The sequence below is a fragment of the Electrona antarctica genome (genome assembly GCF_951216825.1).
Source record: "Electrona antarctica genome assembly, chromosome: 2".
Classification (NCBI taxonomy): Eukaryota; Metazoa; Chordata; class Actinopteri; order Myctophiformes; family Myctophidae; genus Electrona; species Electrona antarctica.
In genome coordinates this window covers 11,848,940-11,869,339 of record NC_136807.1, presented here as the reverse complement: position 1 = coordinate 11,869,339, position 20,400 = coordinate 11,848,940, and the positions used below count along the sequence as shown (strand labels likewise).

Genomic DNA, 20,400 nt, shown 5'->3' with positions numbered 1-20,400 from the left:
TTCTTTTAACATATTTATTGCCATTTTCAATTCTATTTATTATAATGAAATCAACCTTTTTATCCAAGTATGATCATAAATGCTGCACAACCAAACCATATTTAATATCATTTAAGTTTATACCTGAAACCACTGTCTCTCGTTCTGGGACAGTTACACATGTGATTATCGTCAGTTGAACAGTATGCCATGGATCTCATACAGCATACATGCCCTTGGCTGTCAGCGCTACTTTCCACACTCACACCTGCTGAGAACAGTTCTGTCAGTATCGAGCGCTAAGGAGAAAGCACTTGACCAGAAGAGCAGAGCTCAGAGTGTAGTGTAGGTCCAAGCAGCCAGTCTCAGCCCCGTCACTTCTTTCATTTGGTTTTCCAAACAGTCACTTTAGGAAGGATTAGTGGCCGGCAGCCAACGCTGGCAGGTTGCCAGTTCTCCAGATTTATAGGGAGTATGGGGGCCGACACAATCATAGAGGCCCCTTCAAGTGACTGACTTTTTACAAGGCGGGGGCCACTCAAGCAACTCATTTCGCAAGGATTCTGCACACATTCTCAAGGGGGGCAAAACAAGAAGAAACTAATCAAGGAGGTCTTGGCTCAGCCTCCCCGGACCCCAGGCCCCGTTGAACCTCCGAGATTCTTTTCCAATCCGTCTTCCAATGAGCAAGATAGTTGATGAGCTATTTGGTTAATGAATAGCATCATGTTGTGATGAATGCTGATTCGACCGACTCAATCAATGCATTTTACACCTATACATGTGATACTTTCATTCTTATTCGAATGGAGCCTTTAAATAGATATTGCTAAACTGAATAATTAAAGACATAAGCAGTCAGCACCACCACATTAATCAGTTTTCAAAGCTTTTCCAGTGTTCTCAGACCGAAACATAAACAAAGTATCCTCAAAACAAAGCATCCATCTTAACGTTCCCATGTTTGGGCCTTAGTTGGGTTCTGTCGAGTTTAAGCTTTGACACTGAGTGCTGAACATTTTGCTTCCCATTAAGCTATATCAAAGCTTTTACAACAGAACTGACTGGGGACGGATGCCACATTACTTTCCCATAACCCATGAGACTCCACTTCAGTATAGTTTCCAGCACTTACAAGCAAGATGTTACTGTCAAGGCAACTAATAGTTCCTTATTCAAATCTTGGCTCGACTCCCTCATAACACAAGTTGCCTGCGTTATCTCTCACAGGTAACAATAATATGGTATTGTACATACTGTGTGGAGAACAATCATCAATTTGTGTATTTACACAAATTACACATTAAACATTTGGGCTCATATGCTTTTCATTAAGCTTTATTCTACACTTCCCCATAATGTCCAAAATACACCAGATAATTCACATTCAGAGAGAAATTCATTGCAATCTGTGTGGAGAAGCTTTTAGTCCATCAAATTATTTAGAAGTTCACAAGGTTGTATACACTGGTTACGGACCGATATAAACATATAACTCTGTTTAGCGTGAACAGTAGCATATAACTAAAGCGTAATTATAGAGGACGAGTGTATCACGAGTGTATGTATGTATGTTCGTACAGAATGAGGATTCAATGAATGCTCCAGATCTTATTGTGTGATGGATGAAAGCTCAGTCTGGACGATTGGCAACGATAACGTCTGTCTTGTTTCAGCTGACCTATGATGCAAGTAGGCTATAGTAACAGGACAGTAGTGAAACCGGAGTAAACTTAGAAGGACGGCTGCAGGCATGCCGCCTCTGATGCCTGCAGCCAGGATGCCCGTCTGGGGCAAGATGACAGGGGCCGCACCGCATTAGCCACATGTCTCCGCAGCGATTCGGAGCAGGTTGCTGGAGCGAGGCCCTCGCTGCGTTCTTCTGGGGGCTTCCCTGTGCGTTTGAACGAGGTAAACACGGCAACCATGAGCGGCTATTTTTACCGCGGTAACACCGGTGCCATATCCCCTTTCCCAGAAGAGGAATCCATTTCACTGTCATCTACGCACACAATAACCCCAGTCAGACAACCAACCCACCCCGCTGTCTACCTCCCCCACGCTCACTCCCACATCTATCTCTGTCTCGGACACACGCACGCACGCACAGGCGTGCATGCTCACTCACTCACACATCCACTCACTCTGTCTCACACACACACACACACACACACACACACACACACACACACACACACACACACACACGCACCTACAGTACGTTTTTGTCCTGATTATTTGTTGTCAGGTGAAATTAAGTAAAACACTGGAGGTTAATTTGACCTTACTGACACTCAATCGTTCTTGATCTTCAGCAAAGAGTAGAATTTGACTGTAGTGATGTAACTGAGTTGTGTTAATTGGTGTAACCAGCACGCATGCACGCACGCACGCACGCACGCACGCACGCACGCATGCACGCACACGCGCATGCGCACACAGTTTCCATTTGTGGTTTGTACTTCTCCACTTTGTGTCAAACATTCATGGCTATTCTCTACACATTCATATACTATACTACATGGAAACATGCAGATGACATTATGGTTTATTATGATATTCTCAGTCTTCATTTTCTTTAATAGACTTGCCTATATAACCAAACTGGACTTAACTGATATGTCGTCTCTGAATGTGAGTCGAATCTCTTACTTCTTCTATCCAAACTGAACTGAAGCTTTCTTTCTTCCTTTTATGACATTTTTTTTTTTTGGGTGCATCACTTATGTTTAAATGTTACATTCAAACGTGAAATTGCTATTTCTGTCTATATAACATCGGAAGTCTCCCAGAAATTGCCACTCTGGGGTTCCATCCTTAATCTTGCGCTCTAAAACTAAAATTGAAAGATTAAGGGGCATTCAGAAATAAGAGAGCATGAAGTGAAATTTGGGTGGGGGAAAATTGGAGTCGGAAAATTATCATAATTTGAGCTCAAGCTCACAGAGGAGTCTGGCCATTATGGCTTCAGATGTAGTTATGGAAAGCAATTAAGTTAAGCTGAAGATCTTCTCTCGCTTTGAACAAAGATCTATGGGTTTATATATGTTGCTTTTATGAGGGTTAAACCGTTATTCTTTTTTTTTTCAAGGTTTATTTCACGAGTAAGAAATAGACTTATTTTGGGGCGTAAATCCTCACACAGAGAATGGCATGACATCGAATCTGTCGAGTGAACTCCAGCAGAGGACAAAATATGGCTCACCTTTGTAAGACAGATGCACCCTGGGAGCACGGGAGTCACTGTGGCAACGACTCACACAACAGGCCCAGACAAAGAGGAGGAGGACGAAGAAGAGGGGGCCTTGGCTGGTATCCATGGTGATGACGGCAGAGTTAACCTTTGGCTTCCTACGAAAGGAGAAAAGGAGAGGAGTTTTTCGAAAGCAGATTAAGTAGCGGCTGCTTAGCATACTTCCCTGTCAACAGTGACATCACTAACTCCATACAATAGTACATATATAAATATATATAATATTATATATACATTATATGTATACTATTATATTGTTTTATATATACAGACAGTAGACACACATAATCTTTTTTATAAATAAAGATATTATGGGGTTTATAATGGCCGTAAACGTTCCCAGTGTTTACTGGTACATTGAGTTGAGCAGAGGGAAAGAGCCATGAACCTTATAGTAATCTGGTTGCAGGTCAGTGAACAACGCAGTCTTTATAGTCAGAACTGGAATAAGGATTAACCCATTTAAGCCTGACAGTTTTCTGAAAAAACATTATTTTTCTGTATCAGTGGTGCTCAATATTTCATGTCAAGGACCCCCCAAAAATATATGTAATTGGCCACCGACCCACATCTGAAAATATGTTGTTCCAGGGACCCCCCCAGAAGCAAAGATTTGAGTAAAAAATGTTCACTCTGAAAGAATATATATTCAAAGATTTGCGCCATTTTCACGATTTTTAAAAAATAGCAGACCTACAAGTTCATAGCGCGGCACTCGGTGGCGCGCTATGAGCTTGTAGATCTGCTATTTTTCAATAGCTAAAGTAGAACATAATGCTTAATACACCAAAAGGGGTTCCCGCCCAAAATGGATTAAATGAGACCATGGCTATAAAGCCAGAGAACGTTTATTACGTGTCAATAGATTCACATCTTATCTATCAGCAGGAAAAAATATATGTAAAAAATAAAAAACCTATGCCATCTTTTGGAACTGTATTCACACGAGGAAATAACAAGCATATAAATACACAGCCATGTATTCATAATCCTATCAAAGTAGGGTTGCTTGTGTGATTAATTATAATCTATTACTTAAGTTAGACCATACAGCGGTTTGACATGTGTAGTCCACTTAAAATGGCACATGGTACTTGAAATTATTGATGATCATTTTCCAGAGTGCAGTGTTGTTTACTTGATGTGCGAGGAGGATGCCAATGGATTCCATTCATTTCAGTACGGTGTGAAAATCTACTTGCAGAGACTTGCTTGAGATATTGCAATTCAACACAGTAATCCATACACCATATTGCACCTTTATCTTTTATTTTTGTCAAAGCTATATTATCATTGCACTTTTTTTTTTGCTTGGATTAAAGACAAATTTATGAGCAAAATTCACACGTCCATTAATTTATTGTTAAAAGGAACCCTGGCTAATAAGACAAATATGCTTTAAAACATTATACTTGCCCTCTATAACTAAAATAAAATAATAAAAACACCTTCAATATTTTATTTCTTTCATAAAAAGAGAATCTTTCAGTCAATAGGAACTGGTCCCGTTGCAAGTTGATGATGTCATATGTCCATGTGTGGTCCAGCCCTATGGAATACATGGAATGCATGTGCTAATATAAAGTATTTAAAATATAAGTATTAAGTCGTTTTTTATTAGCACATGCATTTCATATGACGCCATGTTCATGACCAAAAACCTTCATGCAGCCTCCCCCACCTCCACAAGGAGAAGTGTAGTAAAGCATTACGGACATTGTAGGAATGTGAAAAAGCCATTAACAGGAAAATGATCTATCTGTTCATGTTCGATATGTAGCCAGTAGCCACTAGCTGAAGCTGTGATTAGACAATGACATTGACAGCAGCACTATAAGGTCCTTTAAACTACTTCAACACACTATAACAGTGCATACAGAAAAATTGTCAAACAAGTAGTTGAAAGTAGTTCAGATTATTAAATTACTGTAATCCTGTGATGGCTTGGAGTGAAGACTATTCTTCTTTTCATCTTTTCATGACCTGCATGACCCCCGTGGCAATGACATCGGTGTCAGAAAGAAAGGGACTAGGGTGTCTGTTGATAAAGCAATCAATCAATCAATAAGTAGCATATACTCTTTTCCAAGTGTCAGTTTTCACACCTGAATGACTTACTGAATGACATGAGTACACAAATTAAATGTAGAAAAATGTAAAGTTTATTTTTACTTAAGATTTTACATCATATTTGATTTGGCTTTTGTTCTAGACTATAGAGGTACTAGCAACTTTTGATTTATATTGAACTCATTGATGAATTTTACATTTTTCATTTTATATATATTTTTTTGCTGGTGAAAAACGATTAAATAATCAGTAAAATGTTGAGACCACTCCGATACCGATATGTCATTTTTATGGCCGACACGGCCGATTCCGATTATGCTACCGATATGTATCGTGCGTCCCTAGACTGTGTACACGAGGGAGAGAGAAAGCAGGGCAAAACCTTTGTCATATGATGCTGCTGTATAAATTACGCATAACTCTGGACTGCATCAAAGTGACATGCCTCTCAGAAGATTAGAATTAAAATAACTCAGTCATTACAGGCCACTGCCAAGCCCTGCCTGCTGGTACAAATCCCTGTCACATTGTCTTGCATTAAATCTTACACGCAAGAGGAGAGAGAAGCACATTAAAATCTCTCGGTCGCGCAAATGAGCACACATACTCGTGTAGTAGCCTGCATGCTTTATGTATACATCGGTGTTCGTGTGTAGTCAAGCAAGCCGCAGATTTCGGAATGCAAACACAACACGCATGTGTTCGTGCATTCGGAGCAGCTGTGGTGCTGACTGAACAAATGACTTCTGGTTCTTCTGAGACGTCATTACACCAAATGGAAGAACTCTCCTTGCCCTCTGTGCTCTGACTGGCATCACGCAGGCATCTCCTCAACGGGATGGAACGGTCTCTCTGGGTCGAGTTCTCTGGGTTCAATCATGGAATGCTCTGCTTCCGACGTCATGGAAATGTTCATTTCCTTTTTATTTACTTTTGAGCTATATAGAGGGTATGCGCGTGACATCATCATCATACCCGGAAGTTATGCAGGAACGCCTACTGAGTGGCAAAAAACTACTTTCTGGCCTTGACAGCCCATACATCCAAACAGAAAAGTCTGATTTACGTCTCAATATTTGCCATTGACAATGAAAGGAGAAATTAGGTCAAATGTCCACCAAAAATGACGTAAATTTGTGCCAACACAAACATTAAATGCCATTGACAATGAAGGGAACATTTACGTCATATGTAGACGAGCAAATCGGCTAACCAATCACATAAATTCAGTTGTTCATGAGATGATGTACTGTATAATGATAAGAGTGCCCCTCACTTCACACGGGTGTGATTTTTATCCTCAATTCCGTGGCTCAGCCAATCAAATCATCGCTATGGGGTACACACACACGCACACACAAAGCTGGGCATAGGACACCCCTCAAAAACAGGGGATGAAGAGACTGAATATAGAGAAACCAAATCAACCGAAACACGTCAACCTCACAACCTAACACGTCGCACTGCGACATGTTCTGAGCTTGTAGATGGACTATTTTGGGTGCATTCATGGCATGCTTCCATAGAGCATAGAAGACATGCTGGCTTCTAAGGAATCCAAATGACTGAAATCAGTCGTGGCGACGGAGAACTTTAATCCATGTTACATCATCAAGATAGAAGCGGCTTCATTTACTTTTCACAAGGACTATAGGCTACTAGTAGATATATCACATTCTGTACAGTTGGGTGCCACCGATATTGTCCCTTATCATTTGACCCATTTAGGCCTGACCTCAAAAATTAAAAAAATCCTTCTAAATCCTCCATATTTTCACGATTTTTTAAAAATAGCAGACCTACAAGCTCATATCGATGGCCTCCAACTGTAGTTAACAAAAGTGGGGAGCCTTTCATTTGAACTCATGTCATACAATGCAGGATAAATTGGACTACCTTGCTGAGCCATAAAGTGCCATGCTTTGTTGAAGGGACGTGCAGAGAGTGTTAGAGGGGCAGGGGCTGAAATCTCGTAAGAGGGCACTTTTGGACAAAGATTGCGAAAATAGCAGATCTACAAGCTCACAACGCGTCGCAGCGTGACGCGTTGTGAGCTTGTAGATCTGCTATTCGATTGTAGATCTGCTATTTTCGGGGCGCAACCCAGCACTCTTTAGCTAGTGGAGATGCGGTGTACGACATGGATTTCTAAACAAATTTGTTCAACGCAAAATACTGTGTTCAAGTTCAGGAGACTTCGGGGGAAAAAAAGCAATTCTCCTGAATGCTGCCTTAATTCCGGCATGTCAAGGAAAGGAGAGCAGGGCATTTGCATTTCTTTCTCCATCAGTAAATGCTGCATTCGTGGTCTGGAAAGGGCAGTTGTTTTACAGACGGGTAAAAAGGGCAGGGACTGAAGCCCCCTTTGATGTCTATGTGTGCACGTCCCTCTGATGCAGGATAAATTGGACTATACCTTGCTGAGCCATAAAGTGCCATGCTTTGTTGGACTATGTGGGCAATATCACTGCCGAACCTAGTATTCTTTTAGACTTCATATATTCACACTGGGCAATATTAAACTGAGCAGTGTAATATATATATTAACCTTGTACTCCTATATACGCCTGCGGTTGCTTGTAATGTTGATCTGGGATTTGAAACGTACCCTAATGATGTGCTGATTAAGTCCCTCTGCATTAAAGCATCAGCTGCACACTTTGAACTGACCACAGTTCTTTTTTCATGCAGTCTACTGTTTATACAACTCCAGTGTTTGCTAATACAACACAGTTTATCCACTGCTCTAACTGAATAGGGCCCCCTTCAGCCTGTCAACTCTTCAAGGTCTCATTATCCCATATTTGTTCATACTGCTGTTCAGATTACAGGGTCCTATGTTGTGGGAGACACAGTAAGTAAGTCTATGTATGTACAGTGCACGTATGTTTAAGTGTAGTAGTAGTAGTACTGTGTAGTATATACACTATGTGAATTAGCTCTGAAGGAAGGGTGCTAAATGCATGCAAAGGGGTGGTTATAGGATCCCAGAAATGACTGTTGAGCCCTCTGTGTTGTGGGACTATTTCATTGACATGTCTTAGTTAAATGAAAGGTTTACACACAAACACACACAGTAACGTAATCAATGCTCACCTCTGAGAGTGTACAAACCCTTGCGGGTCCATTTGGTTGCAGTTGTGCACTCTCTGAGTTACACATGGATAAACACTAAAGAATTGTCCAGTGTGTAGGCATTCACCCTAGTATAATAGCACAATCAATGAATCAGACTTAAAACTGCAGAGTGCACCACAAGTACAAGTACTATTATTTTATTAACACTTATTTAAGTCACACAAAGCCTCTCTGTTTAATCATTGCCAATGTGTGATGTATGTGGTCAGATGTTGCCCCAATAACTCGTCACTATAGTATGACTTGAGGCAGGGTGAGAATGTGTTTTTAATTTTAAATTAATTAATGTGCCTTTAATCCAAAACTGTCTTGCTGCGAAAATGAGGGGGTGGGTAACCAGTAACCACCCAGATATTTTGCGTTGGGAGCCTCTAAAGCGGTGGCCGTTGGGCACTGGCCTACTTGGAACGATGCATGTTGGAAATGCATGCCCCACCCAGATATTATGTCTGTGTCCCTTTTTCGCAGTGTACATCCCTTTATAGTCTATGCCAGGTCCCAAAGAACAGCCTTGACTTAAGTTGTCATATGGGGATCAGAAATGCTTGCCACAAATGCAAGCAAGTTGACAGCTTGGAATACCACGCATGCAGGCAGCAGAGTCTCCTGAAATGGAAAGAGAAGCAAACAGTGCAGCTACCGACTGAATCCCTCACTTTGCCTCTCTGTGGTTTATGTGCTTTAATGGGATTTTACATGTTACAATACGCAAAGTTCCGACAACATGCCCCAACAATGGCCCGTATGAAGAACCCGTAACAGCATGGCTTCCCCAATTGCCAGGTTGATTCCTGTTGAAAATAATGGGTATTAACTTTAGTCCGCTGTCTCGCATGGCCTGTTTGAGATGCTTAGCAGCGTTGGGATAACGAATCATTTGTGTCACCAGAGAGGTGTGCACAGAAGACGGAAGAGAGAGGGAGAGCCGAGTGTGCGTTATATTTATGCTTAATATTTTCTTCGTAGTCGTAGTACAACAGTGTTGCGCGCCGAAAATGGCTGATCTACAACCTCACCACAGGTTGTTGAAGCAATGCATTGTGAGGTTGCAGATGGGCTATGTGTCAGTGCGCGACACCGTCTATACGGCAAAGTATAAATCAGGCGTTAAGTGTGCAGTATGTCCCAAGCCTTTAATTACAGTCACAGGTGACTCTGCAGCATGGAATTATCAAACCCCAGGGAACATTCTACTAAAGTAAGAAGCCCCACCTGCATAGTGGAGGGATATAGGCAGCCTAATGATAGCAATGTCCTTGGTTAAAATAGACAATAGGTAGTCTTGCTACTGAGTTTTAATGGATGACCAGACACTTGAGCACAGGCTTAAAATGAATGGAGTGGTGTACAAAAAGAAATAAGAGAAGGGAGATCGAGATTTTGACACAGGTCTACTGTAGGTGTGCAACCATTCATGATTATTTTAGGTGTATTTATTTGTTTTATGCTGTCTTCCCTATGTAATGTTATGTAAATGTATTCCACTGTTTGCCTGTCTGTTTTCCGTTTTGTGTTTCATGTGAGGATTGCGGATGAAAATTAGCAACTGTGCTATATCCGGTGTAATTACGTCCATGTGACGTCCATTAATATGCATTGTCCTGTCCAAATAAACAAATAAAGTAAAGTAAAAAGGGCTTAAAACAACAAAGTAAAAATAAATGCACTTGATAGCACATACAGTAGCAGTGAAATGAGGCTCAAATTAGTTTGCTCATTTGTGGGTTTTATACATGTACTGTATCATTTCAAATTTCAATGTGGTTAAATAAAACTAAAATAACAACTATGCCTTTCACTTTATGTCAGCACGAAAAGTTAGCATTTTTCTCTAGTTCCGCTGCCCGAGCATTCACATACAGTATGTATTTTGGGTTATAGCATCCCTGAAATCCTCTGCCACACAGAAGGGGGGAAAAAAATTCCATAAGGCTGGTAGCCAGCCTCCTAAAGTGCTCTGACAGCACTCAGACGACTAGATGGCTGAAGAATTGTGTAATGGGGAGGAAAAGACAAACGCAACATTTTCAGTTCCACATTCTAGTTAATGTTCCACTAGAGGGGTCGGTTTTGATGATGATCACTGTAGAGACCAAAGAGTGCATCGTCGATTGCCATGTGTGAAAGTGCTGATGCGCAGCGGGGTATCCGGAGAACTCGCCAGTTTACCAACTCGCTGCGATTTAGTGCATTTTTGTTTTACTTCACCTTCATTTAAATTGCATCGAATTGCACCGAGAGAGAGAGAGAGAGAGAGAGAGAGAGAGAGAGAGAGAGAGAGAGAGAGAGAGAGAGAGAGGATAGTTGTTTAGAGTTAACATTAGAGAAAGTAGGAATGCTAAAAGTTTAAACACCAAAGTACCGAAACAATGTAATTCATTAGTAAAGAATTCCTGAAATGGTAGGCCGGCCTACTTATCACTGGTATTCACATACTCACATTTTTATCATCATCTAGCTGACCATTTAATTGCACAAAATAATTTGATCACTTTGGAAATAATGAACTATACCATCTGTGGGTTTGACATACTACACTGATGAAGACAGCATGTTAACATAACGATGAAGACATTGATGAAGAACTTTCGCCATGGCGACTTGGTAAACTGGCGAGTTCTCCGGTATACCGCAGTGCAGTATGTATGGAAAGCCACATAATGCAATATCAAACACAAATTTAACTTAACACACCACCGATCCAGTTACCCAGATACCCACCACCCCGAACTGTACATCCCCTATCTAGTTACGACACTCGCCACCCAAACTATACACCACCGATCCAGTTACCATGCAGACACCACCTCTCCATCCATCCATCCTGCATGCGCTATAGCTGCCACCAGTTTGTGAGGAATGTTGTGTTCAACAATGGCTCTTCTTCATACGGTAGCACTAGTTAGCCTGCCGAGCCGACCTGTGAAGTGTAAGGTCCACTGGGCCCACGCAGGGAGGAGGCAGGGGTGCATGGCGGGGTGGGGGGGGGTTTGACAGCTGCATTTTTAAGGGTCAGTTCCACGCAACAAACAATTTGACGTCTCGAGTCAGAACAGGGGTGGTCCTTACCAGTGAGAGCCATAGCTGCGAGAAAGGAATGCACAGGTCCTCAATGGAACACCAACAATGGAACACCGCAAACATTCCTTCATGTGGGCGGGGGGGGGGGGGGGGGGGGGGGGGGGGGAGAGACAGTCTACCCTCATCTCGTCTTCCATAACAATGTACAAAAAGGTAATGCCTTATATGCACCCTGAAGGGATCGACCAGCTTGTTCAGGCTGAGGTTTATGCTTAAGATAAGATAAGATCTTTATTGTCACTGTATGTATGAGACATACAATGAAATTTTGTTTAGTGCAACCCATAACACATAGTAGTATCAACAGAGTTAAGAAATGCTGAGGAAATACACACACACACACACACACACGCACGCGCACGCACGCACGCACGCACGCACGCACGCACGCACGCACGCACGCATGTGCGCACGCACGCATGCATGCACTCAGTCACGCACATATTTGCTGATCAGGTCTAAGACACGTAAAGTTAGACAACACTAAAGCAAAATCCTTCCCGTCTTTTAATGCAGGGGTTTTCAACTGATTATGAACCAGGGACCACCACCCTGGGGGAAAGAAATTAACCTTCCATATTAAACTCATGCTGCTGTTCATTGTAACTTACTCTATGAGTAAGCAGACACTTGCGATTGATTATGGCCACATTTCCTTATAATGGTGACTCAACCAGGAAATCCGGTACGGTTTCCCTTGAGATTCTAACTCACTTTTCTGTGGAAGTTCTTGACATCCGACTTCCCAGTAACTGACAACATCGACGCGTCATCATTTGTCACCAGATCATTTACTGCATTGTTTCTCAACTTGTGGTCAATACAATACATTCAAATACGAATCTTCACTTTCCTACATTACTAAATGCATGGTCAGGGACCACATGCAACACCTTCACGGACCACCAGTGGTCCACGGACCACCTGTTGAAAACCCATGTTTGAATGTGTTTCACCTGATATTCTGTATTCCAGGGGTTCTTCACCTGATATTCTGGAGGCCAGGGGTTCTTCACCTGATATTCTGTATTCCAGAGGTTCTTCACCTGATATTCTGTATTACAGGGGTTCTTCACCTGATATTCTGTATTCCAGGGCTTCTTCACCTGATATTCTGTATTCCAGAGGTTCTTCACCTGATATTCTGTATTCCAGAGGTTCTTCACCTGATATTCTGTATTCCAGGGGTTCTTCACCTGATATTCTGTATTCCAGAGGTTCTTCACCTGATATTCTGTATTCCAGGGGTTCTTCACCTGATATTCTGTATTCCAGAGGTTCTTCACCTGATATTCTGTATTCCATGGGTTCTTCACCTGATATTCTGGAGACCAGAGGTTCTTCACCTGATATTCTGTAGGCCAGAGGTTCTTCACCTGATATTCTGTAGGCCAGAGGTTCTTCACCTGATATTCTGGAGACCAGAGGTTCTTCACCTGATATTCTGTATTCCAGGGGTTCTTCACCTGATATTCTGTATTCCAGGGGTTCCTCACCTGATATTCTGTATTCCATGGGTTCTTCACCTGATATTCTGTAGGCCATGGGTTCTTCACCTGATATTCTGTAGGCCAGGAGTTCTTCACCTGATATTATGTAAGCCAGGAGTTCTTCACCTGATATTCTGTAAACCAGGGGTTCTTCACCTGATATTCTGTATAAGCCAGGGGTTCTTCACCTGATATTATGTATAAGCCAGGGGTTCTTCACCTGATATTCTGTATAAGCCAGGGGTTCTTCACCTGATATTCTGTATAAGCCAGGGGTTCTTCACCTGATATTCTGTATAAGCCAGGGGTTCTTCACCTGATATTCTGTATAAGCCAGGGGTTCTTCACTTGATATTCTGTAGGCCAGAGGGGGGTTCTCAATGTTTTGGGCTGGGGAACCAAGAAAATGATTTGGCCATGTCTCGCGACCACTGCCCCGCCCCCCTCCCCACCACCAATACAAATAGACCGTCTAGAATATCCTTAATAATAAGACAAAATACATCAGAAATAAATACTGAAACCAGATATAATCATTAAGGAACGTTTATGCATGCACTATGTGTACAATATAAACACCAAATTTCCATTTTCCAGCCATTCAGTTACAAATCAAAAAGATTTTTTTAATTTGGGGACCCTCCCGAAATAATGACCCCCAGGTTGAGAACCCCTGCTGTAGGCCACGGTCTGCACTCATCTCCTCTACAGTTGGACTCATTAAGTTGTTGTGGAGTGGGCAGTGAGAACATGTGTTGGTGTGTGTGTGTGTGTGTGTGTGTGTGTGTGTGTGTGCGTGCGTGCGTGCATGTATGCGTGCGTGCGCGACTGCGCGTGTGTGTGCGTGTGCGACTGCGCGTGTATGCGTGCGTGCGTGACTGCGTGTGTGTGTGCGTGCGTGCGGGTGTGTGTGTGTGTGTGTGTGTGTGTGTGTGGACTCATTAAGATGTTGTGAAGTGGGCAGTGAGAACATGTTGCAGCCTGAAACCCTCTGACAGTTGATACGAGGCATTACGTAGCAATGTTGTCCCACAAACAGCCAAGGCACACTAAGTGGCAAAGCTTTAATCTCAGAGCACTTAAAAACCAGTGATGGAACATGACTCACATGTTTTACAGTAAAAGTATCAATACTGCAATAGGTTACAAGTCCTGTATTAAAAATGTACTTGAGTTAAAGTACAAAAGTATCGGCATCAAAATGTACTTAAAGTACCAAAAGTAAAAGTGCTCATTGTGTAGAATGTCTCATTTCATAAGTTTTCAAATGTATACTGTAAGTACTGTATTATTTTGAAACATATTATTTTACATATTTTGAGTAGTCTAAGAGATGAGGCTGAACCCTGTGTTACAACCTTTAAAGAATATATACATCAGATGACAATACTGTACGTGTTTCAGTCAACAAAGATCACTGTATGTTTTGGCTAATTGTATGATATGCCATATGTCTAATTGTATGCTTTCCAATGAAGACAGGGTACACATTGGCTTAAAGTCAACCCGAAACTCTTGTGAAGTCCAGACAAAATGTTCATAACATGTCGGCGGCGGTTCACAAAACACTGTTAAAACACAAAAGACCTTATCCTGACAGAATGTTTACAAAGGAAGGAAACACCTTGTGATTTGGTTTGAAACTGATACTTAGGGGAAGTCTGGTCAGCTAAGAAGTGACTGTTATGAAAGGACACAGGGTAAAATTTGATCCATAATATCCTGGAACCAGGCCTCTAAAAAGCTAGTTGAGGCATGGAGCTTATGTTTTTTTCCTATGTCACAGGGAGTGTCAGCAGGGAAGTGGAGGTTAGTGGTGGTGGACACATGATTGAGGCTTTATCATCTCCTGGTTAGATCAACATCCTGGAGTAGACTGCAAGCTTTCTATAACAGTGTTCAGTGAAATCATCCCTTTTATTTGTTGTGCAAGGATGCACCAGCAGCACCACTAATTTAGCAAACATGTGTTTCCAATCAAACACATATGGTGCCAGTGTTGCTGAGATAGATTGGCACATTATATTGCATTTAAACGCATCACCCCCCACAGTCTGTGGAGACTAGAGCAAGATCCAGGTGGTGATGGAAATATCAGTTGAGGTTATGAATTCATATTAATAAAAAAAAATAAAAAAAGTGAATAATTATTATTATTATTATAAGTGGTAGAAGTAGTGCTTTTTCTGTCGATTGATCAAAAAAAATATTTTTTGTTGTTGTTTAATCCTTTTTTGTATTAGAAATGCAGCAATGTTGAAATCTGATTTCTTTATTCAGTCTTTGTTTCCTTCTATGAGATTACTGAAATCTCAAAAAGGTGGGCATAATAAGCTTCGGCTTCAGCCCTTTCCTTTTCGGTCAATTGTATCATGTGAACCCCGTTTCTGTATGTAATAATGTTGGATAAACCATGACCGAGACAAATAAACTATCTAAACTATCTATCTATATTTGAGTGCTATATCATGATATAGCACTGACGAAGGTCCCAGGACCAACATGTTTGCTAATTTTCTGCAACCCTTACTTTGAGCACAGAGCACTTCATGAGCATATAAAAATAAAATAAATACTATTTTCTTAGTCTGTGTCTAATCTAAGGAGTCTTTCTTAATAGTTTATGCAGTGAGCAAGTCTTTTTCTGCCAGTTTTCCATCACCAATGTATTACAATGTGCCAAGACAATAGATACATTATATAAAACTTGTGACGCAACACTGGGTACATCAGGTCTATTGTGTAAAGTAAAAGAAAAGAAACTGATCTCATTCTTCCCGATCTTGGAACTGAGTTATGAATACTCAAATTTACTGTTCACAGTAACAACTTATGCACGGTGAAATCAAGTGGTATTCCATTTAAAAACCTAATGCAATGTAATGTAAGCATGCAAGAAAACCATTGCTTGGCTATTTAATATTATCAAGAGATAGTCTTCAGTTTCAGTTTTGTGGTCTTCGTTATAAATTAAAGGATTAGCAGATTAAAACAGCAGACTCTGGATATATATTGCAAGTTGCATGAGCAGCCTCTAGTTCTAAACCTCAGGTCGGGATGTAGAAGTTGGCCATGGTCGACTCGACTCGTACCCCCAACAAACCTCCCTGCACGTCTGTGTCCTGGAGGAGCTGGGCTGTCAACGTGAGACCTCATTAGCACGGCCTCTTGGAAAGCAAAGTGGCAGAGGCTCGCGGCATAGCCCCAGGATAGAAGAGAAAACTAACCAGGGTCAATGGGGGTCATGTTTCCACATCGGCTGCAGAAAACACAATAATTATTTAACCAAGCCCCCCCCGCCCAGCCCCTGCTGTTTAAGCTATGCCCCGCTAAAAGGCTGGAGCATGCACATTGCACAATATCCTTCAAATTGATGTAGGGAAGGACGTGACAGAATTAACCACAGGATAATTCCTCTCTGTAAAAGAAGGGAAACTACAAAATGGTATGCAATAGAATTAAAATAAGAGACTAGGGGCTCCATTTTTGTCTCATCTTCCTAAAGCCACTATTTGGGGTTTTATGAGTGGGGAAAGGGTGTTCCCCCACTAAAGTTGGTATTTTGGTTACCTGTCTAAATCCCTTAAACACCTCCGTTACCCGTTATATTATGCATAGGTGTGGTTTGGGCGTTACACAATTAGACCAATCACCAGTGCACGTCCCATTGCCTTTAAGAGATCCCTTATGCGTTGCCCGTTAGTGCTATATTGCTTCATAGCCTAAGCCCGCTGCTGCCTTGAAGTCTCACTTGTGCTGTTAAATCATCGCTTTCCCAAATGTGTTTGACCGAAATAGCAATTTAGGGGAAAGCGTGCCAACACGCCCATGACCACACCTCTAGGCGCAAATACCGCTGTCGGCAAAAAAGATAGCGGGTGACGCGGGACGGAAATACCATTAAGGGACAGAGAAAGCTCCTATATTCGTAATTTTCGGGCCGCGGCTGAATTGCGGGCCGCGCTGCGGGTAAAGGCTGCGACAAAATTGGAGCCCTATAGGTCTGAGACGAACCAAACTAATTAAAAATTATATTGTATTATTATCCCTATTTTGGAAAAGGTTACAAAATAGCACATCTACAGTACAAGCTCAAAAGACACCTTGTTTTTCTTCACAATTTACTTTCCACCGATACACGTCACCTCACCTAACAGTGGGGACCGACCTGCAAGACTAGTGCAACATCAGAGACCACCCTCCCCTGCTAGCTTCACACCCGCAAACATGGTCAATGTAAGTGTTCACTGGAGTGCCCGTCTGCCCGGCCAAGCAGAAGGCAACATGGAGGTATTGAACCTCAGTCTCCACGGTAGTGAGCAAAGACTTTACCCCTGTGCTGCCTGGATGCCACAAGTTATTTTTTTAAATGGCTGAAACATCACTCCAGTCAACTCGTGCAGTCACTCAAGGTCCCTGTATTCCGTGCTCCTGTAGAGAAATTCCAGCTAGGCACATCTGCAGTCACTGAATAGCAAAACATTGTGTTGATAACAAGAATGTCAGTGTTAGACTATGATTTATAGAACAATGCAGGTGTAATTAATATGGCTGTGCTGACAGTCATCCTTTTGAGAAAATCCATTGATCTTATTATTTGATGGTATAAATCCTAATATAAATACAAATCTTGTTTTGATTTTTAATTTGTATTATTTTTTCACTATTGAAATAAATTGTATAACATGCATGCACAATGCCATGCATTCAATTCTATTGTATAATTACATAATAAGTACATTTTCTCTGCTATCAGTTTAGGCCTGTTGCGGTTATGATTTATTATTATTATTATTATTATTATTATTATTATTATTATTATTATTATTATTATTATTATTATTATTATTATTATTATTATTTTCTTACAGCATGGTCTACTCTCGATCTGAAATTCATGGTCCACAAATGAAGACCATCTGCATGTCAGCTCTCAGTGACGTTAAAGAGGTATAGCCAATGCGTTGACACCGTGACACAAGGAGGTCCTGACTCCTGACCCAGCGCCACTACGTGACGAGTTGGGAGTGAGAATGTGTTGGCCACACCAATCACAGTCCCTACAGAAGTATATCAATCACCACTCACAGCGAAACCACATCGGTTAACTTGCTATCCATAGCCTCCCCGTCGGGAGTCAGAAAGGCTCGTATATGTACGTTATATGTCACTTGACAATACACAGATTGGTTCTGCCGACTCCCACTATTGTCATCGAGGCTGTGATTTACAACTGCCACTGCAGTCGCCTCTCTCTCATGTCCAGCTTTTACTGAAAGCAGCAGCCAGTAATTCAACTGGTGCAGAGATCACATTACCCTGTGTGTGTCTAGTATCCTGGACACAGGCACTACGTGGCTCAGAGGGTACTGATCTTTCCCCGAAAGACAACAGAGGATTCCACTACATCAACTGCTGATACACATTAAACGTTTCGGTACGTTTTCGTGCAATTCCATGTGCACGCTCAGCAGGGACGTGCACACATAGATATCAAAGGGGGGCTTCAGCCCCTGCCCTTTTACCCGTCTGTAAAACAACTGCCCTCTCCAGACCATGCTAATGCCCCTCCTCTCCTTTCCATGCCATACCGGAAGGCAGCATTCAGGAGAATTGTAATTTTTCCGAAAGTCTCCTGAACTAATTTGTTTCGGAATCCATGCCGTACACCGCATCTCAAGTAGATAAAGAGTGCAGGGTTGCGCCCCGAAAATAGCTGATCTACAAGCTCTCAACGCGTCACAGCGCGACACGTTGTGAGCTTGTAGATCTGCTATTTTCGCTATTTTGGGCCAAAAGTGCCCATTATGGGATTTCAGCCTCTGCCTCTCTAACACTCTCTGCCTGACGCTCACAGAGCTATACACTCTTTTTAACACTCTATTTTACACTCAGGACTTTGCAGTGTAATACAAACATGGTTCACTGACAGGTACCTTAACATTTTGTTTGGTTTTAGGATGTTTAAAAGCATTCTGTTAGCACTATACAGAAAGATCCAGAAGGAACAGACTAGAAAGGGGGTAATAGATAGAAGCCACTAGAAATTCAAGCCCAAAACACTGTAATTATGTCGACATGTGGTCATCATAATTTAACTGGTTGAGACATCCAAGAACCTGGCTCTTGTTTGGTGATATCACTGCTCCCTCTCCCATTCATTAATGTATTGTCAAGTTTAACTGTCCATGTTTAAGTTGCGGTGCAATCATCAGTATCAGTATCATGTCGGTATCATGGTCAGTATCATGGTCAGTATGTCAGTATCATGGTCAGCATCATGCTGCTAGCCATGATACTGTCATGACATGAATGATACTGAAATTGCTGTTCATGTTAATGTGGTCATTGATGGGGGCAGTACGTGCTGACTGTCAATTCAGAGGCCAGGGGTTTGTTCTAGTTCACCGAGTCCTTCAGTAGCGGTTTCAGAGCCCTTAATGCCACAGCAGCAACTGGACCTGGAACTGTCTTCTCTCTTACTCAAAGGCCCAAGGAGTAATCCAGACGAGTGGTGAACTTGTGCATCCTTCTGTTAAGCCTTGCCCTTTATGATGAATATGGGATTCACTGCCGTTCAAAGACTGTTAAGCCATCTTCTTGTGTGATTCTTCTTTGAAGTGGCCCGCTAAGCGGACCACTACAAAGTACTTTAAGGACAGCAGTAAACATCTTTGGCATAGAACTACCACAACGTCATAACATCTATTCTACACCACTAACTGCAAAAGGAAAGCCCAAAACACCATTACACTATAGCCACCTTGCTCATGTTCTGTTCTCACTACAAGAAGAAAGCCAAAGAAAGCACTCGGTTGAGTAATTCCACATAATAAAGTAACGGGTGCACGGTTCTGGAAGATACAGTCTGTAGAAATGAATACCAGCGCTCACGTTGTATCCTATAGGACTCTTGTTTTATTTTGTTCCCCCCAGCAGCAAACAGCAACAGAGTGAACTGTTCTCGCTCCAACCATCATTACCATAGCATCAAATCACAAAGTAACCATCTCAGTTTCTTTCAACAGGTTGACACCCAGGCCGTATTGTTATTGTATATTAATATGTAACTAGACCTGTATGTGCCCGTCGGCCACCGGCCTACTTGAGAACGATGCAACTTGGGAACCTAATAATATCCGTTGTCAACTTGTCATATAATCCGTTTTAACTACAGTATCTCTCTGTGTCCCTTTTGTGTGCCTGAAGAGTGCAAACTGACCGTGAAAAGTGGACTGGTTAAGTAATCAATTGTCAGGTGTAGGGTTGCCATGGCAATCAATTGGCTGAGGCAGAGGCTGGAAATTGCACAGGTGAGGAGACTTAGGCTCATTAGGTACACTGGCAGAGCCTGACCAGAGCCTTTTGTGGTGTTTCTGGACAACGGTG

General features: G+C 41.9%; 1 protein-coding gene across 1 annotated transcript in view; it reads right to left on the bottom strand.

The window, feature by feature from the left end:
• Positions 1–20,400, bottom strand: part of sema3gb (sema domain, immunoglobulin domain (Ig), short basic domain, secreted, (semaphorin) 3Gb) — a 59,288-nt gene that overhangs the window by 30,170 nt on the left and 8,718 nt on the right. The window contains exon 2 of the mRNA XM_079517833.1: positions 3,185–3,330. Within this exon, the coding sequence (XP_079373959.1) occupies positions 3,185–3,299 (115 nt within the window). The 5' untranslated portion in view covers positions 3,300–3,330. The remainder of the gene's footprint in view (positions 1–3,184; positions 3,331–20,400) is intronic.